General features: G+C 53.7%; 3 protein-coding genes across 11 annotated transcripts in view; 1 reads left to right on the top strand and 2 right to left on the bottom strand.

Annotated features, from left to right (window-relative positions):
* The window catches only part of ZBTB46 (zinc finger and BTB domain containing 46), a 53,233-nt gene extending 37,794 nt beyond the window's left edge, over positions 1-15,439 (top strand). For 5 of the 6 annotated variants that reach the window (XM_084218110.1, XM_084218114.1, XM_084218111.1 and 2 more), the window contains 5 exons: positions 442-614; positions 1,773-1,824; positions 1,916-2,215; positions 6,865-7,040; positions 10,331-15,439. In XM_084218110.1, the coding sequence (XP_084074236.1) occupies positions 442-614; positions 1,773-1,824; positions 1,916-2,215; positions 6,865-7,040; positions 10,331-10,717 (1,088 nt within the window). In that variant the 3' untranslated portion in view covers positions 10,718-15,439. The remainder of the gene's footprint in view (positions 1-441; positions 615-1,772; positions 1,825-1,915; positions 2,216-6,864; positions 7,041-10,330) is intronic. The other variant, XM_084218115.1, reaches the window with a different exon arrangement.
* A 149-nt stretch (positions 15,440-15,588) lies between these two features.
* On the bottom strand, positions 15,589-20,413 carry SLC2A4RG (SLC2A4 regulator). 4 transcript variants are annotated; one of them, XM_084218015.1, is made up of 8 exons: positions 20,300-20,413; positions 19,297-19,436; positions 18,479-18,588; positions 18,152-18,396; positions 17,677-17,777; positions 17,311-17,569; positions 16,851-16,930; positions 15,589-16,766 (listed from the first exon to the last, which is right to left on the bottom strand). In XM_084218015.1, the coding sequence occupies exons 1-8, from the start codon at positions 20,399-20,401 to the stop codon at positions 16,655-16,657; spliced, it is 1,149 nt and encodes a 382-aa protein (XP_084074141.1). In that variant the 5' UTR covers positions 20,402-20,413; the 3' UTR covers positions 15,589-16,654. The 4 variants fall into 4 exon arrangements, with proteins under 4 accessions (XP_084074141.1, XP_084074140.1, XP_084074139.1 ...); XM_084218014.1 differs by having other exon boundaries at positions 17,311-17,587; XM_084218013.1 differs by having other exon boundaries at positions 17,677-17,798.
* A 4,850-nt stretch (positions 20,414-25,263) lies between these two features.
* Positions 25,264-27,265, bottom strand: LIME1 (Lck interacting transmembrane adaptor 1; the record flags this gene model as incomplete). Its single annotated transcript, XM_084217789.1, has 5 exons — positions 25,264-25,641; positions 25,866-26,278; positions 26,437-26,521; positions 26,608-26,656; positions 27,150-27,265. 5 exons carry the CDS (start codon positions 27,263-27,265, stop codon positions 25,264-25,266), a joined length of 1,041 nt encoding a protein of 346 aa, XP_084073915.1.
* Between the last annotated feature and the right edge of the window lie 329 nt (positions 27,266-27,594).

The raw sequence follows: 27,594 nt of genomic DNA on the forward strand, positions 1-27,594 counted from the left end.
CTGACAGTCCGATATTGAATAAACCACCACGGACAGATCTTAAAATCTGAACCTGTGACATAAACTTGCAAGAAAGTTAGTGGAATGAAGTGTGAAATTTCCTTAAAGGTGGAAGTGTATGTGTTCAGAATGATGCTTCTCCAAGAGAAATATGGATATTTGTGCTGCACTGTGCTTCTTTCTCCCAACGGACTCTGTAGTGACCGAGCCCTGCGACGTCACTCCAGTACACACAGACATTTGGGTGGGGAGGCCGGTTTAAAAAACAAAACAAACAACCCATCAACCAGAAAGACCAAAAGCCTGGCATCCCTGTGCTGCTGCATTCCCTCCCACTGACAGAAGATGAGCTGCGAGTGCTGGGGCCTTTGCGAGGCCGTTTTTAAAGCCACCAGCTGGTGCTCGTTCACATGGGTGAGATTCGTTTCCTGTGTTCCCCAGGGCCTGGCACCAGCTCGAATCCTTCAAGGGGTGAAAGTGATGGCAAAGTGGAAGCACCATCTCCCCCGCTGCCTTCAGCACACCTTGCCACTCAGAGCCCCACCAGGATCTGCTCTTCTGGTGAAATGTCACCAGAAACTGGGATAAAAGGAGAGGTGCCTTCCTCAACGCAGGTGAGATCGGGGGGAGGGGAGAATACAAAGAATTTGAAATGCTAAGGTGTCTGTTTGATCAAATCCTCCCCAGTTAGGAGTATTTTGAAAGATCTAATACCTTCTACTTTAATCTGTGAGCTGTTTTAAAAAAAAATACAGGTTGTTTTAAAACTAGAAGTCTGTTGAAGGTCAGTACTGGTGCTGTCCCAATTTTAGTCTTTCTGTCTTACCTCAACGGAATTTCTGTTCAAAAACCTCTGGGGTTTTTAAAATATGAATGCCCTTTTTATTGTAAATCCCTTCATTTGCACAACATTGCACACTAGCATGTAATAATGGCATAAGACCTCAGCTACCCATTGCTCACTTCTGGTGTTGGGCATTTGTGTTTCTTGTAACTGTCTAAATTCAGAAAGAAGTGGGCTGGCTCTCTCTAATACAGAAATCAGAAGTTTTACTTAAAATCCATAGCTTTCTGCAGCATTTTTGTCCTTAATATTTTTGAATGATACTCTGTTAAACAAATGGGTGGAAAACAGATTTTGCTTTGCCATCCCTGTAGAGCAAAGTGAGCTGGTCTGCACAGACCTGCCGGGGCTGCAGCACGCCTCTGCCTCATACAGGGCTGCCATCTGCCACACACTGGCATATTGCAAAGGATTTATAAGGGAAAAAAAAGATAAAATCAGCTTTTATTTAGAATTTGGATCAGCAGTGCCAGAGGGCATTGCAGAAGGGGAGCTATGCAGAAGGTGTTTGTATTCTACAGGCTTTTCTGTGTGGAAAGGAAAAGTACCTGTGGAGGGCTAAGGGAGAATTTTCCAGTTCTGTTGTATCAACTAAAAATATCCTGTCCAGCATTTCCCACTGGCCTGAGTGGGAGCTACGGATGCTTAGTGAGACTGGAAATTGAGTAGTTATCCAAGACTTAAACAGAGATGTTGATTACCATCTTCAAAACACCAAATGATAGGGTGTTTTGAGGCAAGATAAAGGCCCAGTTCACTGCTCTGGCAGTGAAAGCTTTGTAAAGGCACTTTGAGTTGTCAGGTCAAACGACCGAGCCTCCCTTAGAGCAGGGATGCAGGCAGTGACAGCAATGGGAGTCAGAGCTCTGCCTATGGGACAGCTTCTTGTCAATGCCTGCCCTAACTGCCCTGTGCTTTTCCTTTGCAGGCCGCCTTTGATGGATTGCTGGCACTTTGGCAGTTTGATAACTCTGACTCAGGTAAGCAGAGAGAGAAATACACCTTTAAACTGTCATTCTTTTATACCAGAAGAGGCTGATCCGTGCGTGTGTACCCGTGGTCCTGTTTCAGATTCCGGTTTCCCGAGATCTGAAGACACAGACATCACCTCCAGCGGCACCTTCCTGGACTCAGCCCTGGCCAAGAGGCTGAGCTGTGGCTTCTGCAGGAGGGTGTTCCAGCGTGCTGAGGAGCTGCAGGAGCACATCCACGAGCACGCCTTCTCCGCGCTGCTCCCGCTCGAAGTGCTCGGCTGCTCCCGGCCCGGCCTCGCCGCCGGCCGGCTCGGCCGCTTCCAGTGCTCCAAGTGCCCCGCCAGCTTCACCCTGAAATCCAACATGGAGCGGCACGAGAAGACCGTCCACTTGCACTGTAAGAAGATGCAGTGTCCTCGCTGTGCCAAGCTGTTTCGGGACAGGACAGACTTAAAGCGGCACCTTCTGTCGGTGCACGCGAGCGAGCGCGCCTTTGTCTGTCTCTGCTGCGGGAAGGGCTTCGGCACCCAGAAGAGCCTCAGTAGCCACGTGAAAATGTGTTACCTGGGCTCTGCCTGGAGCTTTTGGACTGTGTAGGGCCAAGCCAGGATCCTGAGGATGCATAGCTGCTGTTGTTGTATATGAGACGCTTCCTTGAACTAGGAAAATCAAATTGTGCCGTGGTTCTCGTGCTGCAAATAAACGCTCCACAGGTGTAATTTCATAGAGTGACTCCCCAAAGGTGATCAGTGGGTGCTGTGCTGGTTCCAGATGCTGTGTCACTGTGGCCTTGTGGCAATTTTTGTGCAAAGATAACTTTTTTTGGGTCCATAAAATGGGCACTTCGGCTGTTTTATTGGAGTGCTCATTCTGTGTTCTGACACTACCTTGAACTGCTTTATCAGTTGATCTCAAAGTGCTTTATAAAAGAAATGGGGATGTTTCCCTCCAATTCCTCTGGAAAATAACATCCCTCAGGTTGTTGAAAGTGCTAGCAATAGAATTAATAATAGAATTCAATTCTGAGTTCTGCTCTAGTGCTCTGTCCATTAGACCATTTGGGCATTCCAGGGTTTTTCACTTTGAACTTAGGAGCTGTGGAAGCACAGGGTTGCTGTTTGTAAAGTGGTTTTCTATATCTTTCAAAGGAGTAAAATATACTGCTTGTTCATATGTCCAGTAGGGTATGTTACTTGGGCTTGAAAGTTGTTGCAAGGCTTGCATCTTTTGTTGATACTGTATTTCAATACTTTCAGGGCTTTTTTTAAATAACATGCTGGAGTTTGGCTGGGGTTTTCAAGGATTCTGTACATTTTTGTGACTCTCTTGGTTTATACACTGTAATTAAGTTAGCCAGGCTGAGTGTGGTGGTGTTGAAACAGAGGAAGGAGGCTTTGCATAAATTCAATTGTAACTTGGGGTGTGCATATAGAATCAGTTATGGCTGCTCCTAGTGGGTAGAAATCTGTAATTCCTGTTTCATTCTATGAAATTCACTTATTTTTTTAAAAAATTAAATACTTCTGTGTCTATTGCTATATATTTACATACAAAACCAGATTATGGTAGCTGTGAAATGAAAGTAGCATAATTAAGAGCAGTGCTTCCCAGCTGCTCTGTGTGCAGCACAGCTTGTCAGCATGTGGGGTTTCTTTCCTCAGTGTGAGAGACAGCTGAGGAGAAAAAAAACCCCAACTTCCACAAATGTTCTCTGGAGTTCTTCAGGGAAGTTCTTTCTCATTACACTGTTGCATCTCAGGGAGATAAAAAATGAGAAATACTTACTTGTGCCCAATGTGGACTTAGTGAGGAGCTTCTTCCCCAGTCCTTTCCTGTGGAAAGGTGAATGAGAGCCCTCCAGGACCTGCTGCCCTTGGGCTTGTGGAGAAGGAACGGGAGCTCTGCTCCACCTGTTCGTGCTGGGAGTTGGAGCTTCAGGGACACGGCTCCGTGCCACGCCAGGGCTGGGAAGCTGGAGTTTCCCTGCTTGGCTTAGCTCTTACCCTTCCTTTGAGCAGGCTGCAGTCAGAGCTGAGGATGAGTTCCCATGTAATCACTGTAGTACACTTGAATCATTTGGGTTCAGATGTTATGCTTTTTGCAAAGTCAGGTTCGTTTTTTCCGCTCTCGTTCCCGTTGACATCTTTGGCATGGGAGATCTCGGCTGTCTGTGAGTGTGTGTAGCCTTTAGTGTCAGCTTCCCTTGTGACAGATGTCAGACTAATTGCCTCATGATTTATTTTGCTCTTAAATAATCAGCTAGTGAGAAAGGAAAAAGCTGAGCCAGAAAACAAAGTTGTAACCCAATGGATCTTATCTGGAAATTTGGGAGCAGCAGAGAAGGATTTGTCTGACTTGGGAAAGTAAGATGCCAGCAAAAGCAATTTCAGCCAACTTTAAAAGGTTTCATTACATAATAATATGTAATGAGTTTTCATGTTTGCTGATTTTTCTTGTATTTTAGAATTTAATTCAACAGGGAATTCTCTTTCTGCTGTCTCTAATAGAGGTTTTAGTATTTTCCTTGACCTGTGTATCAGAGTGCTTCCTGACTTCAGGACTGGGAATTTCTAGTGCCTCCCTTGAGGATCAGGACTAGGTTTTTTAAATTGTTAGAACTGAAGGGTATAACAGGGCAGAGCTTTATTGGGTTTTTGTAGGACAGGTGCTAGAAGCAGGATTTTACTGTTAGGAAATGGCATGGGAAGCTGATGGGAGGTGTGAGCCTGATGGTTAAATTGCACCTTCCTATATTAAATATAAAGGGATTTAGTGGACAAGAATTCTCCTGAAGTTTGGGAATTCTTTCTAATAACCCAAAGAATGTTGTATTTCAGTGATAATTAACTAGATGACAGTTTACAGAGTGAATCCAGAGCTGCTCCATCAGGCATCACTAGTGCATTTCCTTTACTCTCAGGGATGTAGGAACCTGTGTCCTTTAGTGAAAGGACAGTGAAATAAGCTACTTGAGATGACAATACCAAAGACTTTTTCCCAAGCAATATTGTGTTGGTTTTAAAAACACACATTCCCATAAATATTTTAGTGGCATTAAGGACACAGATTTTTACTGTGTCACTGTTTCTATTTCCTTCTCCATTTCTTGGTGCTGTGTCCAGGAGCTCTTTACCCATGGTGCTGCTGTTTATCACCTCGATGATCATGTTAAAGATGATTTTTTAGGACCTTAATGCTGCTACACTTAATGCTGCTATAAAATTGTCATTTAGACAAAGGATGATTCTCATACCAAAGCTGGTATTTGTACATTAAATAGATTTACTGGGGGCATATATTTTACAGGACTGTGAAAATATTAATGCTGCAATATGCAATTCTTTTTCTAACCATGCTGCTGTTTTTGAGGTGTTTCCTTTTGTAGATACCAGAACTAAATATGTGGCAAAATATTTGGTGCAAAAATAGTTTTTCAATAAAACTATAGCTGCAAACAGCGCTCTGTGAGTATTTTTAAATGCAGAAGCTGAAAATATTGAGTGATTTAAGCTGAATGCAGACATGAGGGACCTTGGACAGAGTCAGGAATAGGCAGTTGGGAATCCCTGGGTGTGTTGGAAGCTGGTGGCTGGGGAGGAACCTGCTGGGGGTGCAGCTCATGCTCCCAGCCTTGGCTGTTGCCTTTTCAGCTTTGCAGCAGCTCAGCCCTGAAGGGAAGGGAGAGGTGGGCAGGAAAGGAGAGCAGGCACTGGATCAGCTACAACCCAGTGATGTAGGAATAGGGATTTTGTGGGTCTCTCTCCTCATTGCACTTCTTCTTCATGCTCCCAGGATCTGGTTGCTGTCAGGATGTCCAGTCAGTGTTTCCCAGTGGCTCTGTGTCTCTGCAGTGTGTGTGGTGTGGAGGAGGGAGGGTTTGTGTCCCCTCTTGACTCCCCGTGCTCAGTTTACAGCTTTCTCACCACCTTGTCTACACTCCACAGTGACAGAGTTGTTACAAGTCTGTGTGTGGCCTGTCACCAAAATCAAGTGGTTACAAAATCAGACTGGAAATGAATTTATAATAAATAGCTTTGTATGGTAAAATTGCTACCTGCTGTAGGAAAATGTGGGCTCCTTGCCTCTGAGTATATAGATGAGGGAGTGCCAAACCCTAAGAGAAAATAAAAAAAATAAATTTCCTGTAATAAAAGACAAAGAATTTTCATATTCTAGTTGTTAAAAAAAAATAGGAAAGTCTCCTCCATAGATTGTTTCCTTTACCAAGGGCTATTTACAAACATAAGTTACAGTGATTAACCAGAACTTGCTTTCTTTTTCCCCCCCCTCCTTGTTATGTAAATATATTGCTTTGACAAATAACAATAATTAGGAGAAAAGTGGGTGAAAATTAGCACACTAACAGGAAGCAATAGAAGAAAGAGAAACAGGAGAAACCATCTCCTTGTGGTCAGTCACTTCCAAGCTTGTAGTGGGTGGGTGGTGCCCTCAGGGAGCAGCGATACTCAGTTGTTTCACCTGCTGTATTTTGTGTGTGGCACTGTCACTGTGTCACTGGATAATGTAGAGAGTGGTGGCTGGAACTGTCCTGTTTCCTCTGGGCCATCCTCAGTCTCTTCTCCTTCACCAAAGTGCTCCTGGGGTGTGTGATGGTGTTCTTGCATCACCCCATAAATAACACTGGCGCTGTTTTGGTGCCACCTTTGTGGACTTCTGTTCCTGGCTCCCTGCTTCTTCCAGAAGTAATACTGTTAGCATTTTAGCTCTTGATATTTAGGATAACCCTTTATAATAAATCAGAACTCTAGCAGGTTGACAGCCCTCTTCATTTTCCCTTTAGCAAGCAATATCTGTAACAGGCTGTTGCTAAATGTTTGTGTGTCAACTTGTTCAAAAGCTGCTGTGGTGGAGGTACTCAATTTCTTAGCTTTGATAATATATGGGCAGTAATACAGTATAAGGATTAAAAATATGTAGATGGTTAGGGGGTAAGAGTGTGATTTCACACGAACTAATTTATAGTGAAATAGTCAACAAGAAGACTGTTCTGAGATTAATCTGTGTGTTCTGCTTTCTCTCTTGCAGTCAACGAGTTCACAGTCATCAGGAAGAAGTTCAAGTGCCCGTACTGCAGCTTTTCTGCCATGCACCAGTGCATCCTGAAGAGACACATGAGGTCCCACACGGGGGAGAGGCCCTATCCCTGTGAGATCTGCGGGAAGAAGTTCACCCGCCGGGAGCACATGAAGCGCCACACCTTGGTAAGGGCAGTGCTGGCCATCAGCCCTTCTCTTCGGGGTGAGGACAGCAGGAGCTCACCTCACCTCAGTCTGGATTTTGTTTGCCACTCAGGGCTCATCTGAAGGCTTCTCCTGTATCTTTTTCTCCTGCCTTTCCAAGGCCTCGTGGCTGGCTGCCTGTTCATCCTCCTCTCATTCTCCAAGCTCAGCTAGAGGCTTTCCAAGGTTTTGGGTGGATATTAGCAAAAAATTCTGCACTGAAAGGGTTGTTCAGTCCTGGCACAAGTTGCCCAGGACAGTAGGGGCATCACCATCCCTGGAAGGGTTTAACAAACATGGAAATGTGGCTTTTGGGGACATGATTTAGTGGTGGACTTGGCAGTGCTGGGGGAACAATTGGACTTGATCTTAGAGGCCTTTCCCAATGTTAATGATTCTGTAATTCTATGACTTGGTGCAGAAAGCTTTAAAACACATTGCTCAGCAAGAACTTGAGACTAAGCTACTCTGTTCTGGCCATGCTTAGTTATCAAAAATGCTGTTACACCTTGTTAAAGAGGCTCCTCAGCTCTGACTGCGAGGCTGCTGCTGGTGTCTGGCTCTTCACAGCTTCTTCAGAAACAGAATTTTAAGCCAAGCTTTGAGTATTTTTCTTTTCAGGGTAGAAATGATTTGCCATCCTAAAGAGGTTCTCAGAGCTTGGTGTAGAGGTGGTGTTGTGGCAGAGCAGGTGCTTTCTAGGCAGTGATTCCAGCAGCAGATCTGGCTCACCACCGATGGTGCCCCAGGTCCCGCACCAGGATCCTGGAGCCCTGTGTGACTATTTTCCACAGTGCCCCATCATCTCCTCCCCTTCCTTTGCTGCTGCCATGTCTGTTTGGATGAGTGCCCAGCCCTCTGCTTGGGCACTGCCTGTTCCCTGAGATGTCCCTTCCTTCTTCCCTTGGGGTGCTGGAGTTTGGGAGCAGATCCCAGCGTGAGCTCAGTCCTGCTGCAAGCGCACGGCAGGTTTGGAGTTCTGGTCCTGGTTTTGCAGCAGGGAACACCTTGTCATGCCAGCTAGTTGCCTCCAGTATTTTATTTCTGAGAACTTTCCCTTTTTAATTTTTTTTTTTCATAAGTTTAGGATGTTGTCAGCATATTTCCCCTTCTCTTCCTTGTAATATTGGCATTTAGTCAGTTAGACTATCATCTTTCTAATGGCCCTGTCCAATACTGAGGGCCAAATACTGTTTCTGTGTTTAATACTAATTTGGCTGTAAAAGGAATGAGATTAATTTCTGTTCAATTGCATCCAGGAATATAGCTCACTTTGAATCTGCTGACTGAACTGTCAGCACTGGGAAAGAGGGAGAGAGGCGATTTTAGTTTTTTTGGAGTTTTTTAGCAGAATTGCAGCCTGCTCTAGTGGAAGATGTCCCTGCCCATGGCAGGGGGTCAGAACTAGATCAGTTTTAAGGTCCCTTCCAACCCAAACCATTCAGTGATAATTACAAATTGGTTTAGTACCTGTTTTATAATTTCTTTTTTATGTGGCTCTTTTAGCCCTTATTCTGCACCTCTGACCACCTTCTGTTCTCCTATTCAGCTTTTGATGCCTGAAAATCATTCTTGTATGAGTTGAAAGTGAGTGATACCTATAGATCCTGCTGGATGACTCTGAGCAGCCCTGTCCAACTGCTTTTTAAAAAGTAATAAAATTTAATACCTTTGCTTGATGCAGTAGAAGAATGTCATGGGGACTGGCTCAGGGCAGGGGAGCCTGCAGCCAGAGCATATCAGAGGCACTCACAGGCTTTGAACACGGCTGGGACTGGTGCAACACAGAGCCTGAGCCAGTGTCCTGCAGTAGTGAGGGCTGAGGGGCTGCACTGGGTCAATTTGTCCTCTTCCCAAAGAGCTTTAGCTCAGCTGAGTATTCCAGACCACAGGGTTGTGGAGAGTCAGGTGGTGAGAGCTGGTGATCCCCTACTGAGGCAGGAGCAGGGAGCAGGCATCCAGGCAGCTGCTTTAAAATAAAAGGAAGGACTTTAATCAGCAAAAGCTTTCCCACAGGCTTTTGTGAGCATGAAAGGAAGAAACGAGTTAAAAAGGATTAGGGACTGGTGATATGTACCTGAGGCACTGGTGGCTGCTGGGCTGCTCAGAACAACCCCAAACCACTGGCACTGGATCTTTGTGAGCTCCTACACCACTTCCTAAAGTCTCTCCTGAGGATCAGTGCATCGAGTGCCTGTGCTGTCCCCGTGTGGCGTTAATATATAAAAGAATAAAGAAAAAGTATATAAAAGAAAAATACATATTTGTAATATATACTGAGCAGTATATACTGAGCAGCCTGAAGCAGTCAGGCAGTCAGACTAGAAGATTTTCATGGGTCCCTTCCAACTAAACCTTTCTATATATAAATAAAATCAATATGTATTTTACATGTAGATATATATGTGTAAGGGAAAGTACCTGATGAGGCTCCTTGTGGTGGAGTTTGGGAATTCTCACTGCCCTGGTTTATTTGGCAGAGGAGCAGGTGGATGGTTTGACAAGCTCCTTGCCTTCCATGCAGGGCAAAAGTGGCCAGGGATGGATTTCACCTTTAAACAGGTGTTTTGTGCTTTTCAAAGTATGCAGTTTTGCTCATTCAATAGTGCAGTTTGACTCTGGAAGTGAATTCTTTTATCCTGCAGAGCATTTTCCTTGCTTCCTTTACTGGCCATGTATTCTGTGATAGCTTCATATGCCCAGGATTCTTGCAGCATGAATTATGGAAGAAAAACATTTTTGTCAAACCAAAGTAGTCAGAAATAAGGTGAGAAGAGCATTCAGATGCATTTTTTGGGAGATACAGGAGAAATTCCAAGTGCTCCTGTTCTTTGGTTCTGGACAGCAGTGGGATCAGGAAGGAGACCACTAAATCACCATGACATTAACACTGGTTTGATCAGGGCTGCTCTTCTCTGAACAGAACTGTTGCTTGTGGATTGTTTCTTTATTTCTTTTTAACATTTTCCTCTTGATGCTGCGTGTGACACAACTATTGCATCCCAGAAAAACAGAAGAAAAAAGGAAGAAAAAAAATTCTGGTAGAAGTTTGTCTCAGACTTATGAGTGTGATGATAATCAGGCAGTCCCAAAGGATTTTCCATTGTGGGTCATCATTGCAGGGTTGAATTAATCGTGGTGGGTTTGAGTTCATGGTGGAAGCCAGTTGTGACCTCAGGTAGCAGCTGTGGATTTGCCTTTGCAAGGACGCGGCAGCAGCTCTCATTCCATCTCCGTCAGCACTCACCTCTGCGGTCTTTCTTCTTCTCCAGGTCCACAGCAAAGATAAAAAATACGTCTGCAAGGTTTGCAACCGGGTGTTCATGTCAGCAGCCAGCGTGGGGATCAAGCACGGCTCGCGCCGCCACGGCGTCTGCGCCGACTGCTCCGGCCGCGGCATGGCCGGGCACCTGGACCACAACGGGGCAGAGGGCTCCCCCGAGGAGTGCTACCCTGGGGAGGGGCAGTACATGGAGGATCCTGACGACATCAAAGTGGAAGGAGACGAGGAGATGGGAGACGACGACGACATCAAGTGGAAGGATGACGTGGGGATGTCGCAGGATGATGTGATTTTAGATGATGACAAAGATGTTGACTCCCCGCAGGAGCAGGACAACTCTGGGGAGAACGACAAGGATTTTACCTGGATTTCTTAGGGATTATTTTTTGTTTGGTTTTTTTTTGTTTCGCTCTGTTGTTTGTAGGGGGAGGGAGGGTGGGGAGGAAGGAGTATGTTGGAAAAACTAAGTAGCCTTGTTGTCGTCCATGTGTGCAAAATAACTCTTGTGTTTTCTAAACAAGTCCTTCTCCGTTCCACTCAGACACTGTCTTAGCAGGGTCACTTCCAGAGGCACGACTGACTTTGCCTTCCCCCTTTTCCCTTTCCCTTTTCCCCCTGTGACCCCCTGCCCATGGCCACCCCTTCAGCCAAGTCAGCCAGGCTGCCCAAGAGGGAGGTGGAGTCTCTGCAGGTATGGGGAGGCTGGTGAAGCGTGAATCCTCCTCCCCTTCCCACTCCAAACTGAGCACCAGGGAGGTCTTGGTGTCCAAAGCAGGTTTGTTGGTTGGTTGGGGTTTTCTTACCTTGTCTATGCTAAAATCCCAGCAGCAGTGGAATTTCAAACTAAGGTTGTGAAAGCAGATGGATGTGTTGGAGGGCTTCCCCTGATGATACAGGCCTTTTGCAAAGTTACTTAAAGAGTTTTAATTATTTTTTCTGGAGCCAAATAGATCAAAAGGCAAGTCAGACTACAGCCTTACGAATACTTCTCTCGGAGTCTTAGCTTCCAAAAGAATCACCATCAAAAACAGATTGTGACTTTTCTTGGACCTACTTGCATCTTACCCACATCCTGTCTTCCAGCCTTGGTCATCCACAGGCACTGAAACACGTTTGTGCTTCTGGAAGCACCTCTTGCTCTAGAGGACACAATTCTGTATCTGTCATTCTTCTCCACAAAGATCTTCACTTTTCTCCCTTTGCTCAGCTGCCTTTTTCACTAATATATGCAAACTGTAGCAAAATGAAGGCATTCAGCCAAGTGCAGGATGAGCTGGGGAAGGCGAGAAGCCGAGGTGAGGAGATCCCAGCAGGGTGGAATCCTGCTGCTCCTATCCCATGGACTTTTGTGGGGTCAGGATTTCACCTGGGTACCTTGTTCTTCCTTGCCAACCTCAACATTCTTGTTCTTGATCATGGGTAGGTCTAACACCTACTTTATGACAAAAACCTTCAGCTTTAGTTGCACCGGTTCCATGTAAATTTTCCAATAAAACATTTTTTCTTTAAATAAGAACCAGGTTTCTCTCCCAGCATCTCCTCAGACTCTGTGGGGCTGTTACAGATAGTTGGATTCTTCCTGTTCATCGGCCACTGTTGCCTTCTTTCAGCTACACCTAAACAACAACAGCAACAGCATGCGTTGGAATTGTCTTATTCCTGAGAAACAGCTTGTTCTACCTTCACCTCTTTGCTTCTGGTGCTTTTTAAAATAAATTTAAAAACAAAGCTGAAGACCTCACTCCATCCTTGCCATCAAGCAATTTTTTACGATGTCTGTGACTGTGGTACCTTGAAACCTGCCACGAAAGACAACCCATTGCCAGAAGCCAAATGACTCAAGGTGCTATTTTCCTTCCTGCAGGCCTGGTGGTCCATGAGGAAAGGTGTGGTTCCACCCAGCAAAGGAATTAAAAGTATATTGTACAATAAACCCCCATAAAGCAAATAATCTGAAAGGATTTAAGCCACTTGGTGCCAGGATTTCATGGAGCGTGGTGGGAGCCTTGGTCCTGGCACCTGCAGAAGCTGGGATCTCTCTCCCTTCCCTCCTTCCAGCTGCATCCTGGGTTTATGGCATTCACTCCCTTTCTCTGCTCCTCAGTTCCACCTTCTCTCTACGTCCATCACCCCAGTTCACCATTGCTTCCATTGGGAGCCCCCAGGCTCCTGCCCCGTGGATTTGGGGTGTTCAGTGCTCTGGGAACATGGGTCTTTCCTAAAACCCTCGGTGTGGCTCAGGGGGCCACACCAGCCCTGCTGCTGCTGCCCCTTGGACTGGAGGAGTTTGTGGCTCTTGTTGCTTTAGGCAGTGAGTATGGATAAGCCTCTTCTTTAAATATGGCAAGAGCAGAGCAGGTCATGTAAGAACATTTTTCTTAACTTGTAAAAATCTCATTTTGCCTTTTAGCTTCTTTTCCTTCTCTTCCCCTATTTAAAAAGCTGTAAAAACCCACCCAGTATGTCACAATTGGACCTTTAAATACCCTTTTCCAATGGCTTTGGGGGATCCCAGAGAGTGAGGAGGCTGTTCCTTATCCTGATTTTGCCCCCCCCCCCTCCCCAGAGTGTGGGCTCTGTATTTATTGTCATTTACCCTGTAAATAGGGAAGGGTTAGGGAGTGCCTGAAGTCCTGAATGTGCAGCCTCACCTGTTGCATGTAGACAAATACATACAGTACTTAAAGATTTATCTTTAGCTTTGCTTTTTATATGTAAAAATCTATTTTAAAGAGAATTTTAAAGCCCAAACAGTTCAAACCCCTGGGTTTGTGTCACATTCCGTTGGCCCATCCCCTCCAATGCTGATGTGTGCATCCACCTTCTGAGGAGGAGCAGGTGTGGGCCAAGCCCTCCTCTTCCTCCCTGCCCTTGGGCGACTCAGTTTTGCCATCAGAATTACAGAGCGCTGAGCCTTCTTCACAATCCCCTTGGAAATATTTTATTCTTTTCTTTCCTTATTTTTATTAAAGGTGGGCAGAGAGCCAGGCAGCACTCAGGAGTGTTTCCAAATTGTGTCACTTTGAGGCTCTTGGAACTGAGGATGCAAAAAATAAAGCAAAAAAAAAAAAGGGGGGAGAGAAAAATGGAAAATCCACATAAAAACTAACTTTTCCCATGTCATAACCTCACACGTGCTCCTGTCCCACTAACACACACCATGTACCAAATAAAACCCTTCTAACACCTGATGTCTACTGAAGTGCTTTGTTCTGATGGAGGGTGCAGAGTTGGAAACACAGGGATTCATCTTTAGCCTTCCATGCTCCGACTTGGGTTTGAAAAACAGGATTTTGGGCATGTTTTTTATGCTGAAACTTTATAAACTTCATCAGTCACTCCGGGTGATCACATCCCTCCAGCTTCTCTCCGGGGTCTCTCGGATATACTGCCTATGCAAACTTCTGCTCTTGGAGATTTAAACAAAACCCCACTAATTCTGCCTGTTCTGCATCTCGTCTTTGTATTTCCCTTCAGGGCTTTGTATACTTCACTGAGGTTCCCTTTTTTTAATTTTTTCTAAATATATATATATGTGTGTGTATATATATACAGACTTAGTTCCACGACAATAACTCCCTTAGAGGTAAAACATGGATATACTCAGTCTTGAGAACTTGCAGTTCATTTTTTTAAAGCATTTGTACATGTAAATGTTCCTCCTTGAATTCCTTGATTGCCCTCATTTTTTATTTTAAATCTGAGTGCCAGGAGTAGAGAGCGGAATGGGGCAGAGGGCATCGCCCTGTCTGAGCCCTCTGGAGAACATCCCAGGGATCCATGGACTTGGAGAACATCTTAAAGGATGGAGACAAACGAGGTCCTTGTGTTGATTTGGGATTTCCAAAAAATATTCTTGAAATCATGAATTCCCCCACTTTTGTGGTTTTTGAGGTCACCCCAAAGCCTCACAGCTGCAGAGCGGCTTTGTGGGGAAGCAGAGGGGGACTTCCCTAATGAAGGTTTGCAAAGTGATTGCCCTTTCCCTTTCCTTGGTTTTTTTTTTTTTTTCCTTTAATCAAAAATCAGTTTTTTGGACAACAAAATGAGTAATTTTTGTCCGGAAGGAAACTCACTCCAGCATTACTTCCCCTTTTGTTTCCTCTCCCCACTCCTGCCTTTAAACACTCCATTTCCCCCAAGCAAAGCTGTGGCTTTGGGGTGGGTGGCTGCGTTTTGGGGCTGTCCCTGAGCGCCTCCCCTCAAAGCTCCCCCTTTTGCACATCACCCTTGAGGAAAGAAACTCCATGAAAACAATGCAAAAACTGGAATTTTTTGCAATATTCTGAAAGATAATCTAATTTTCGCTCATTCTGACACACGTGTGACTCCTACAAAAGCCATAATTAATGGTTCCTTTGATTTTGTAGATCCTGAGTCGTGTTTTGAATTTCAGCCTTTTTTTTTTTTAGTCCCCCTAGTCAGAGTGCTGTGTGTATGCTTTCATATATATTTATTTTTCAACGTGCTTTAAACCTGTCTACAAAAATAAAGCTGAACAAACACAAAAAGGATGGTGTTTGAAGATTGTTGATTTTTTTTTTTTTGCTGGGAATATTCTATATTATACTGACTTTATATTAATTATTATAAACCTGTGTTTGTATTGAAGATGTGTTTAATATTTTGGGGAGGTTGAGGAGATTTCGTAACCAGAAGTCAGTGGGAGGACATGCTGTGTTGTACTGATTTTCTGTCAATGTAGTTCAGGTAAATCTGATTTTATTTTCTAGTTGCTGCCCAGTTCCTCACCTGCCGGGGGCTGCCCCTCGGATAGAACCTTTGTGATGGGATTTAGCTTAGACATACCTGCAGAAATCAATCAGTTCAATAAATTGGGAAATTGCTGCTACAATTTTGTCTGCTTTTTCTTTTTCTTTTTTTTTAATATGTAATTATTATTATTATTTTCCTCCTTGCCCTGTGTGGAAGGATGGGGCAACATGGGGACCAGCTGGGAGCCCTGCTCACCCCCAGGCTGGGGGTGCTGCTCCCTCCACCTTCCCCTTCCCCATCCCAAACAGGCACCTGTGGCTCATTCCCTTCCTCCCTGCTGCCTGTTGGTGGCAATTTCCTTATTTTTTGGGCATTATCTGAAATTAAATTAACTCCCAGGAGGATGCACAGGGTGATGCCATCCCTGGGGGATGTGGGACGCAGGAGGGGGGTGACAGCAGTGGGTCTGGGGATGCCAAGGGGCCCAGGGTCCCCACCCTGCCTGTCTTAACAGTAACTAAAGAACAGGAATCATTAAAAAAAAAATCCAAGTATTTATTTTTTTTTTCTTTTGGATCTGATACATCACATCCCTGGAGGGGACAAGTGGGGGCACAGCACCAGCCTGACCCATGGGGCCAAAGCAGTGTCCAATCCTGCAAGGGGGGACCCTGCAATGGGGGGTCCCTGATGCAAAGGGAACCTTCCCACAGGGCAGGAGGGTGGCAGGGCCACCACCCCCCTGTCCCCTCCCTGCACAGGGAGAGGAGCAGGGTGGCATGGCCTGGCCAAACCCGAGCTGCTGCCTGGGCTGGAGAATGACAGGACAAGAGGGGAGAAAGGGTTTTGAGGGGAAAATGGGGGTTTTTTTTGGGTAAAAAAGGGGGTTTAAAGGGAATTAAACCCCTTGAAGCCCGCCCAGGGCTGGAGGCACCCCGCGGCCCGCGCGCTCTCGTGCTGTGGGAGGGAGTAGGTAAAAATACGAATTTTCATATATTTTATTTAAAAAATAAAAACCACACGAAGGAAAAAAAAATAAAAGTAAAGGAAAACAAAAAGACCCCTCTTTGTGCAGTTTGGCTTAGTGCAAATGGGCGCATTCCTGCAGGCACTTCCCGGGGCGTGGCCCCGGCGGGGGCTCCCCAAAACGAGAGAGAGAAATGACATTACAAAGAGTAAAAACCCCCCTGGGGGGGGCGAGGGGGGGCAGGCGCCCACCTCTGCCCTGGGCACTGGGGCTGCCCCCCGGGAGCAGGTGGGGGGCAGGAACAGACACCCCCTTTTCCGAGCCCCTGCCGGCCACAGGCACAGCTTATTTCAGCCATGGGGGGGTCCCCAAACCGGAGTGGGGAGGGGGGCTGGAGCAGCCAGACACCCCCTGCCAGCCCCCCCCCCGGCAAGGAGCGGGGCTGGATCGATGGATTTAGCTTATTTCCAAAGGGAAAACAAGGCAGGGGGGACAAGCTCCGTGGCAGGGGGGCTGTGTGTGTGCATAAAGCTTTCGGGGGGCCGTTCCCTGAGTCCGGGGGGCGGCCGGGGGGGCGCGAAGGCACCTCGAGTGCAAAATGTGCAAGAAGGAGGGAGCGGCGGGGCTCCGTCAGTCGAGGAAGCGCTGGCACGCCTTCTTCCAGCGGCACGCCGTGCACCACATCTCCCGGTGCTCCATGCCGTACACCTTGCGGCACTTCTTGGCCTCGCCCCGCGGCCGCCTGCGGGCAGAGGGGACAGGTCACAACCGGGGGACACACGCGGGTGGAGAGGGGACAGGGTGGGGCACGACGGCAATGGCTCACCTGGGCACGGCCGGTGGCTTGGGTGGTGGCGGGGTGGGGACAGTGGGGGACACGGGTGGCCGTGGCGGGGTCCGGCAGCCCTGGAGAGAGAGGACACAACCCTCATCAGACAAGATGATGAGGGAATGCAGCAGCGTCACCTCCATCCCTGCTCCTACCTCCATCCCTGTCACCCCTCCATCCCTGTCACCCCTCCATCCCTGTGCCCCTCCATCCCTATCCCCCCTCCATCCCTGTGCCCCTCCATCCCTATCCCCCCTCCATCCCTGTGCCCCTCCATCCCTGTCACCCCTCCATCCCTGTGCCCCTCCATCCCTATCCCCCCTCCATCCTTGTGCCCCTCCATCCCTATCCCCTCTCCATCCCTGTCCCACTCCATCCCTGTCCCACTCCATCCCTGTTACCCCTCCATCCCTGTTACCCCTCCGTCCCTGTCCCCCCTCCATCCCTGTCCCCCCACCTGGTACGCGTGGTCAGTGTGGACGTGGCAGCGGCCGGGGGGGCCCGGGGGGCTGCAGGGGGAGGCCAAGGCCAGGTCGAGGATGGGCAGCGCCGGCGGCAGAGGAGCCTCGGGGCCGGGGAAGGCGGGAGGCACCGAGGAGGTGGGAGAGACCGGGGTGAGGCTGGAGAGCCCGTCAGTCAGCGCCTCCACGTCCACGTCCAGCTCCGTGTAGTAGAAATCCTCCTCGCCATCGCTCTGCTCCAGGTCGGCTTTCCGGCTGCGGGGAGAGCAGAGGCTGGCTGGGACACTCTCGCCCAGCACCACAGGGCCCTGCAGGGGGTACCAGGGGGTCGGGGGGTGTCCAGGGGTACCCCATGAGCTTACCCAAGGTGCATGGTTCGGATGTGCTTCTGCATCCCTGAGGAGCTGCTGAGGACTTTGCCGCAGCTCTTCCACAAGCACTTGAACATCACCTTGGTGGAGTTCTGCAGGAGAGAGGCGTCAGGCTGGCAGCCCCATTCCCATCCTCATCCTCATGCCCAGCCTCATCTCCAGCCCCACTGTCATCCCAGCCCAAATATCACCCTCAATGTCATCCCCAACCTTAACAGCATCATCACCCACATCCCCAAACTCATCTCAACTCTCACCCCTACCTCCAACCTCATCCTCTTCATTCCCACCCCAAATGTCATCCTCATTCTCATCTCCATCCTATCCCCATTCCCAAACTCACTAGTGTACCCAACATCATCTCAACTGTCATCCCCATCCTTAACCTCATCCTCCTCTTCATCACCATCCTTACTATTCCCAAAACCCAACTTCACCCCCATCATCGTCCCCAGCTTCATCCCACCTTCCTCTTCCGTGGGGTGGGCTCTCCAAAGACAAAGTGGGTGCCGTCGGGCTCATCAGGGCCCTCATCTGGGAGTGGGCCAGGCAGGAAGGTGCTGGGGACGTGGCTGGAGAGGGGGGGTGAGGGGGTGGAGGGGGTGGATCGGTCGCTGGAGGGGTCCCAGCTCCAGTCCCCGCTGGTGTTGCTGCTGCTGCTGCAGCTGGAGGACATGGCAGGAGCCTCCTTCCAGACCTCACTGCCAGGCTCTGGTGAGGAGGAGGAAGAGCAAGGTCAGGTCCTGCTGTGGGACACACGTCCAGGGATGGGAGGACAGGGACATGCTCTTACCTGTGGCATGAGTGGCCGGTGGGTGCCCGAGCACCAGTGGGCTGGCAGAGAGGCTGGTGAGCACCGCAGCTGCCATCACCTCATCAATGCCTGCCTTGCCCGAGAGCTTCCTGCCAGCAAGAGCAGAGGGGGCTGTGTCAGGATGGACAGGCCCCCTGGGACCCTCTATCGCTTGCCCTCCCTCACTGAGGTGCCAGGACCTCCCACCCATGGTGGCCTGCACCCACCCCAGGATGGTTTTTGTGGGGGTACAGGGGTGGCACGAGGTCTGTGGTCCCACCATGTTGGCAGCATCACCAGGTGGAAAGGCACTCACAGGTGTCCCACATCCTGCAGCACCCTGAGATGCTGCTGTCCCCTACAGGGATCATCCCAGCAGCTGGCTGGAAATCCCCTAGGCATGGCACAGGCAGATGTGCAGGCAAGCTGCCAAAATGCCACTGCCTGTGCCATGCCAGGGGCAACCCTCCATGAGTGTGGGCAGCACTGTGCTGGAGGGTACTCGCACCTGCATCCTGCCCAGGGACACAGGGATGGCTTGTCTAAGGCCAAGCAGTTCCTTGAGGTGGGAAGAAAACTATAAAAAATTTAGATTTCAAAAAAAGCAAGAGGTCAACAGCTCCCGAAAGCATTTTGCAATCGGATAACCTGGTGATGCTCCCAGCTGGGAGTCCCCGGAGCTGCCACGGCGGGACAGCCGCTCGCCGCCGGGGATCCCGGCACGGCCAAGAGCGGCCAAAGTCCTCCTGCAGAAAGAATCCCGGCTCCCGCAGGAGGCGGTGCCGGCGGGAGGGTGGCGGCCGTGCCGGTGTCCCTACCTGTGCCGGGGCACGGGGATGCACTGCACGGCCGAGTGCAGCGCCAGGCAGCGCTCCAGCCCCGCGTCCAGCACCCTCAGCATGGCCTCCTCCTGGCGCGACGGCGGCTCCCCCAGCCAGCCCTCGGATCCCAGCGGAGCCTGCGGGAGACACGGCAGCGGGCAGCAGGGATCCCCGAGCAGCGGATTCCGCAGGGATCCCCGCGGCCTCGGTGGGATGGGGAGCTGGGACTGGGGAGCTGGATCAACGCCCCCAGGCAGGGCTGCGGTGGGACCCTCCCTGCCAGCCACTCCGTGGGTGCCCCTGGGGTAAATCCCAAGTGGATCCCGCCAGGTCGCAGTGGGATCCAGAGCACTGATGCTGCTGCCAGCACCATCACCCACCGGCTGAGCATCAGCAGGGATCTCCACAGAGCCAGGAGAGGACCTGACACCCTCCTGGCAACGCAGCCCTCAGGTGGCAGCACCCACATCCCACGCCCGGGTGTAGATACACGCCTTATGGATCCACATCCCAAGTTTATCCCGCTCCGAGCGGATCGCCCGGGATCCAGAGCTGGGAGCGCACTCGTGCCTGCCAGGCCAGCCCCAGATACCGGCACCCGCCGCCCGAGCTCCGGCGCCGAGTGGATCCCGCTCCGGGGAGATCCCACGGGATCCGGCACCAAGTGGATCCCGCTCCAAGCGGATCGCGCTCCGAGCGGATCCTGGCCGATCTCCCTGGGGCGGGGCCGGGCGGATCCCCGCGGCGGGAGATCCCGGGAAGATCCCAAAGGGCAGCGATCCAGCGGAGACGATCCCGCCGGGGGTGCGGCTGCTGTGACCCACCACCCCCCTCCGCGCCCCGCCGCCACAACCCCCTCCTTCCCGCCCCCCAAAGTTTATCCCATCGCGGCGCCATTTTACCGGCGGGGAAACTTTCGGGCGGGCCGCTGTCAGCTGTCACCGCCCCCCCGCCGCCTCCCCCGGATCCCACCCCGGTCTCCGCCGCCGCCCCCCGGTACCTTGGCGGCGTTGGCGCGGGCGGCGGGCGGCGCGGGCGGCGGCGGCGGGCGGCGGCGGCGGCGGGCGGGCATTAGGACCGCGGGCGGGCGCGGGGGGTCCATGCGCGGAGCGGCCGCGGCCCGGCGGGGGGAGCGCGCTCCGCCGCGCGCGGCCCCGGTGTCGGCGCCGGCCGGGCCACGCCCCCCGAGCGCCGCGCCATTGGCCGGAGCGCGCGGGCTGGAACGCGGCCGCCGCTCTCCGCGTCGCTGATTGGCCGCGGCCCGCTGCCACTTCGCTCGCGGCGGCCACGCCCCCGCCCTCGCGGCCGGCCACGCCCCCCTCCCCGGCCGCGCCACGCCCCCGCCGGCAGCGGCCATCTTCGCGCGCCCCGCCCTCCCGCCGCGCGCGCTGCCCGCGGGACCCCCCCAAAAAACAAAACACCCCCCCAAAAAAACCCCACCGCACTTCCGCCAGGCCGCCCTGTCACCCCCCGCTCACCACTGAGACCACCCCGGCACCCCCGGGGCCACCGTGAAGTCATCCCCCCCATTTCCCGCCAAACTCGCCGGCCTCCCCAAAAGTCGCAGAGGACCCCCCCAAATTCCGATTTTGTTGTTACGGCGCGGGATTCTGCGTGCTGCCCAAATAAACGCGGGGATCCCGTCACCGCGGAGCATCCCGCAAAACTCCCGACGGCTCCTGCGGACTTACCGGGGTGAAGCACGCAGCAGCATTAAAATTTGGGGGATTCGCGCAAAAGCGATGTCCCCCGCCAAATTATAGGGCTGCCGATAAATTACAGGGGTTCTTCAAACGTTGCAGAGCTCCTCACAAACTTATACTCCCCAAAACTTGTAGGTTTCCCCCAAAGTTCTCTCCGAAGTTTTAAATCCCCTATAACTCGCCTGTAGGGCTCCCCCACCAGCTCTAGGGCTTCCCCAAAAGTTAGAGTCACCTTCTGCTAGAAAGGGGGTGTGGTCTGGACTTTTGGGGTGTGTGCGCCGTTCCCAGTAGGAAAGAAATCCCTAATTCCACCGTCAGACCTGCCCACCACGAGGAATCACTGACAACCCCCCCACCCAGAATGGCGGATCTGGGTGTGAGTGGGCTGCGAGGGGTGCAGGAGGTTCTTGGGGGGCTGAGGGGCGTGGGGGGTACACGGGGTGCGTGGGCTCCATGGGCAGCGTGGGCTACCCAGGCATGTGGGATGCAGGGAATGCCCTGGGTACACGGAACGCTTGGAGTGCGCGGGGTGCGGGGGATTCTGGGGGGCACTGGGTGTCTGGGCTGGCAGGGGGTACCTGCAGTGCAGGGGGTCTGTGGGGTCCATGTGACACATGGGGTGCGGGGGGTTTTGGGGCGCACGGGGTGTTTGGGGAGTTCCGGCTGGCGCCCACCCGCGTTCTGCTCCTCACCTGCCCCAAAACGCGCGGGGCGGCGGCGAGGGGCCACCGGGTCCTGCTCCTGCTGGATTGACCAGCCCTGAAGGCCGGGACAGAGTCCGTGCGGCTGTCCCGGATGGTGGCCCCCGCCTGTCCCCCCCGCCTGTCCCCCGGCAGCCCTGGGCTGCCGGACACGGCCGATTCCCGCGGCCCGGGGGCTGCGGGGTTGCTGGGGCGGCTCCCCGGGGATCCCTTGCCTGGGGAGGGGACGTTCCCAGCCTGGCTCTCGGGGCGCTCGGCCGCCCCTCGTTCCCCGCTCTGGTGGAGGTGGGGCTGGAGGTGCCTCTTCCAGCCTGCGCCAAGCCCGGGTGATTTCCTAGGAGCGAAAAAAGGAGCAAACAGGGAAAACCCCCACGAACCCGGCCAAGCGCCCGGTGCCACCCCGGCACGGCCGCCCGCGGCGTGTCCCTGCACGCCATGGGAACGAGGGACCAGCCGGGAACCGGGACACCCGCGGGGCCCCAAAACCCGCCCGGGCAGCGCGGGAGGAGGAGCACAGCCGCAGCAGCCTTTATTCCCCATCTGCCCCGTCCCTGGGGAGTTCGATCCCGCAGCCCCCGTTAGCGCAGCCCTGCAGGAGCCTGTGGGGCCCGGGGGAGGCTCCGCGGCCGCCCCCGCTCGGGTTTAATGGTTAACGGCGGCCGAAGCGCGGAGCTGGAGGCTCCGGCAGCTCCGCTCGGTGTTGTGCAACTCCACGAGCATCGCCCACTCTTGCACAGGGCGCCACCAGCCCGACCCCGGGCCCGGGCAGGGGGCTCGGCAGAGGGGCATCCCAAATTTAAAAAGTGGTCAAACCACCTCCTGAGTTGGGAAGGCCGTGCAAGGATCATTCAGCCCAACTCCCGGCCCTGCACAGGACTCCCCCAAGAATCACCATCCCTGGGAAATGCCCCCGTGGTACCCGGCTGCCCTTGCCAGGGCTCGGCTGCGGACTGGACTGATGCCCCTCGCCCAGGCGGTCGCGCAGAGGGAGCGGCGGCCCTGCCGCACTGCCCGTGTCCCCTGGCTGCCTGCTGGGGCTGCGGGGCTGCCGGGGGACGGGGCCACACGGGGGTGAGCTTCAGGGATGGGGGGGCTAAGCGGGGTGCGGAGCTGCTCGGGTGTGGGGCTGGTTTGGGTGGAGAGCCCTGTGCCGCCGGACAGACACAGAGCCGCGCGGGCTGCGGAGCCCTGCGGGGTGCAGGGACATGGGGGTGCGGATCCTTATGGCACAGAGCGCCCTACAGCGCCGTGCAGGGTGTCGCGCCGTGCAGGGTGTCGCACCGTGCAGGTGTCGCACCGTGCCGTGTGCGCCTTGCAGCACCGTGCTACATCCCACGGCGTGCGGGATTGTAGGACGTGCAGCCCCGTTCAGCCTCTTAGGGCGCTCGCTGGGCTCCTGCTCGCTCCCTCTTGTGGGAACGGCACCGCTCAGCACCGTCCCTCGCAGCACCGTCCCCTCGCAGCCTGACAGAGCCCCGCACACCTCTGTCCCTTAGGGCTGAGGGGGATTACTCCAAGCCCTACCCTCTCCCCTCCCTCCGACCCCAACCCGACCCTCCCGAGCAGACCCTGAGGCTCCAAGTGGTGTTTGGGATGGGTTCTTCATTCACCAGCCAGATTTCGGGTCTCCAGCCAGGGCTCCGGGCACGTTTTCCATCACCCTCAGGACTGGGCAGTTCTCTTATTTGAGTCTGGCTCTCCCAAGCCCCGCAGGGCAAGCGGACAGCCCTGCACACCTTCTGCTGCTGCTGGGGCAAATTGGAGACCAAGTTTGGCCACCTCAGCTCCGCCACAGCAGGATCTGTCCCTTCCCCGGTGCCATTCCGAGCCTGCCTTTCCACAGGGAGGTGGCACCGTGGCACCACCACATCCCCACGGGCAGTGCAGGGACCGGAGTGAAGCCTCACTGATCCCACTCGGAAATGATGCTCCCGAGCCTGGCATCACAGCCCAAAGCAGAGGATTCAGGTGGTGCAGGAGGGACCCAGCCACGTGTGCTGGGATCACGGAGAAGGGGAGCAGGGGAAGGATGCGGCCGGGGCAGCGTGGGGGGAGCCCACACGTGCTTGTGGCAGAGTGGCAGCAGGAAGAGCACGGCGGCAGCGGCACCAGCCGCGCTCTATCAGCGCCCGAATCTCGCAGGGGGATGGGAGAAGCTCTCGAGGGCGGCTGTGGTTTGGCGTCAAGCGCGGGGCTGACGACGCCCGGGGTGCCTCCAGCTCTGACACCTTTAGCGGGGTTTGCTGAGCGCTGCGTTTTCAGTTTTAATCTCTTCACCTGCCGCGGTGCAGGGGCAAAGATGCTGAGGGGAGGCGCGTGGCTTCCTGCCACACAGCCTGGCGCGGCGCGGCACGGCACGGCCCGGGGGCTGCGGGCTCCACCCGGCTCCAGCGAGAACCAGGCCATCGTGCCACGAGGTCAGGCAGCCGCTGGCCATGTGACAGGGCCACCGTCATTGCCTCGCCACAGCGTCCCTTGGGGCACGGATGTACATCTCCAGCGGGGAGGAGAGGAGGGAGGTTGAAGCACATCCAGCCCACCCAAGTTTTTTTGGCACATGGAGGCTGCAGGACCCGCAGGAGTGATGGGGAGGTGAGCAAGGAAGCAAATGCTGAGCAAACACAGCCTGGCTCGTACTGCAGCCCTGTGCAAGGCTCTGCTCTGGCACAGATCACCCCACACAGCAGCCCTTGGTGGCTGTGTGTCCCCATTTCAGAGGCGCCAAACCACCCACCCAGGGCGGGTGCACTCACAGTCAGATTGTGCTCAAAGCTGCTCTCAGCACCATTTGCAGCAGCAGCAGCAAGAGCCCCCAGAACCAGGGATTTAGACTCAGTTTAAGAGTGTAAACCTTCTCTCAGCCTTTTAATGGTGACCCATGGAGACACCCTTGCATGGGTCTGCAAGGGTGGGAATGGAGGATGGAGCAGAGCCCACAGCCCACACCAAGGAAATTTCTGTGTAGTCCTGTGCAGGGTGAGGAGATGGACTTAATGATCCCTTGTGGATCCTTTCCAACTCAGGATATTCTATGATTCCATGGAGGCACAGGGCTGACTCCATCTCCCCATAACAAGGGATGTTCTGTGATGGGGGCAAAGCTTCTCAGGGTTTCCTGGGGGCTGGAGGGGGCCCTGCTCTCCCCCAGGCAGTGTGAGGAGGGCAGAGACCCTCAGGCATGGCAGAAACCTCCTGATGGGGGTCTGATCCTGCAGCCCAAGGCATGGGGCTGGCTGCAGCCCCGTCACCCCCCTGCCCCAAAACGTGACTGGTCCCCACCCTGTTCCCATCTTGGTGCCAGTGCCAGCCCTGACTCATTGGGATCCCACCCAGTACCCCCAAACTGTCCATCTTGGGACATGCCACCATCAAGCTGCTGGCACCAGCTGGGCTGGGGTGGGACAAGGACACTCGTAGAAAAGTAACAGAAAATATATACAGAGACTGAGTGCAGGGCACAGGGCTCTGGGGAGCACAGAGCTGCTGGCACCTGTCCCTTTGGCACCCAGTGGTGTCCAGCCAGGTGGGACCCCCCGTGGCACTGCCCCTGCTCCGGGGGGCTATAGGTTGGTGATGTAAACCTCCAGCCCATTGGCTGCTGTCCGGGCCGAGGCTTTCCGGGACCCCCCTGCCCAGACGTCCACCACGCTCTCGTAGAGGTTCTCGGGGACACAGGGCTTCCCTGGCTTGTCCCGCTTTGCTGCCTTCTTCCAGTTCATGTCCACAGCCTCGTAGTCAGGGTCGGGGCCACGGGCCTGAGCAGGCCATGCTCTGTCGTTGATGGACTCGTAACAGGGGTCAGGGGGACCTGGGGCTGCTGGGGCCCCCTCCTGCTGGCAGGGGGGCGGCCACCCAGACCCTGCCTCCTTCGGGGTTGATGCAGGGACCAGGGATTTCTTCTTGGTGGCTTTGCACACCGTCGAGTACATCTCCTCCAGCTGCAAAAGGAAATTTTTTTGGGGGGTGGAGGTTTGGGGGCAATCCCTGCCCACTGCAGGGTACCCTCATGATTTTGTCCCCCACACCTTCTGACAGCCCCCCAGGAGGATCCTGGCAATGGATCCTAACTTATACCCTGCTCCACACATGGGCACAGCCAGGAGAGAGGGAATTAAATGACCCTTCCCCACGTGCCCCATCCCTGCTGTCCCCCAGACTGTACCTTGGCATGAGGGGCACTGCCTGCACCGTCCCAGCAGTGCTGTGCTCCAGAGGGTCCTGCCACAGCCCCATCCTGCACCTCCACCGACACCACCTTCTTCACTTTATGGACACAGGCGTAATCGGCTGTGCTGTGCCCAGCCCGTGGAGGGGACACCGAGGTGCCAGCTGGCATGGGGGGCACCGGGGCGCCCTCCTCCCCCACTGCCAGGCACTCATAGACAGCGTCTGGCGCTGGTTTCCGCAGCGGGGTGAAGAGCAGGTTGGAGTAGGTCTGGTCAGGGGCTGGGGAGGTGGCCGGGGGCTCAGGGACGGGGATCTGGGGCAGCTCACGGTGCAGGAGGCCAGAGCTGTGCAGGGATTCACCTCCCGGGGCCGTGGGACTGGGGAGATCCAGGCTGGCCGGACGCTGGACTGTGGGAGAGAAGAGGAAATGAGGGGATGCACCAGGCACCAACCCCGGTGCCAGCGCTGTGGCACGTCTGTCCATGACATGATGGGCAGCTTGGGGACTGCAGGGAGCTGCCAAGGGCCACCAGCCCCTTGGGCTCCCCCTGCTCCAGGCCACTCACCGTCCCTGACCTTCACCCGGTACAGCTCGTGCAGCTTCGTGTCCGACTTGCTGAGTGACCGCAGCTGTGTCTGGCAGAGCAGGGCCTGCCGGGGGGGACAGACACCCTCAGGCTGGGCCGAGAGCCCAGACCACCCCCAGGGCTGATCCTGCCCCCCAGATGTGCTCTTACCTCATCCACGAGCTTCACCCCGTCTGGAGCGACCTTCTTCCTGCCCTTCCTGCAGGGAGAAGCGGGGCTGAGCCCAAGGCAGATGGCAAAGCCAGGGGTGAGGAGCAGCTGTCCCGGGTCCCCAGTGTGGCACTCGCTCCCAAAACCCGCATCCTGCTCCTTCCCCAGCCCCACAGCAGGCTCTGTGCTGGCTGGGGGTATCACAATTGCATCCTGCACCCCACTGAGCTGTGCAGGGCACCACTGGCACCACCCTTGGCATTTCCCCTCCTGCTCACAGCTCAGCCCTCTCTGGGCTGCTCCTCTGAGGTTTTTGGGGTGTAGAGGCTGTTCTGGGGGGCTGTGACACACAGGGATGCAGGATCCAGCCAGGCAGAGCTGCACTGAGGCGCAGGTGGGGTTTGGGGTGAGCAGAGCAGCAGAGCCCGTGGTCCCAGCTCAGGATGGCTGCGCAGAGTCCCCACCTGCAGCCACCAAATGTCACCGAGGGATCCCCAGCCAGCCCCAGGAGGGAAAGTGGAGGAGCCGTGGGCAGCACGTACCGTTTGCAGGCAGCACACAGGGTGCCCAGGTAGACCAGGCCACCGAGCAGGGCCAGGGCAGTGCCAGCTGGCAGGAGCCGGGTCCCTGCTGTCCCCTCGCCGCTGGCTGCAGCCATGGGGGCTGTCCCCTCGCCGCTGGCAGCACCACTGCAGGGCTGAGCTCTGAGGAGAGAGAACACGAGCTGGAGTTCAGCCTGGAGCTGCTGGGCTCACCATGGCATGAAATGGTGCTCTGTGACCCCCAAGCCTCAAGGGACCCCTGCAGCACAGTCCCCCAGCAGGGGATCTCTCTGGGTGCTTTGGATGGGGACATTTCACCCGGTGTCCCGTTTTCTGGCCAGCCACTGCTGTCCCCAGAGTCACTGTAACACCTCCAGTGCCCAGCCCTGTGTGGACACTTGGCAGTCGGTGCTCTGTCACCACTACGGAAAATTTCAGATTTTGG

Source organism: Fringilla coelebs (assembly GCF_963513975.1).
Source record: "Fringilla coelebs genome assembly, chromosome: 18".
Lineage (NCBI taxonomy): Eukaryota > Metazoa > Chordata > Aves > Passeriformes > Fringillidae > Fringilla > Fringilla coelebs.

Coding starts and splice junctions, on each gene's coding strand:
- SLC2A4RG (XM_084218012.1), bottom strand. CDS start 20,401: ATGGACCCCCCGCGCCCGCCCGCGGTCCTAATGCCCGCCCGCCGCCGC. Junction 18,589..19,296: donor ATCCCCGTGCCCCGGCACAG/GTAGGGACACCG, acceptor TCTTGCTGGCAG/GAAGCTCTCGGGCAAGGCAG. Junction 16,931..17,310: donor ACACTGACCACGCGTACCAG/GTGGGGGGACAG, acceptor CTCTCTCTCCAG/GGCTGCCGGACCCCGCCACG.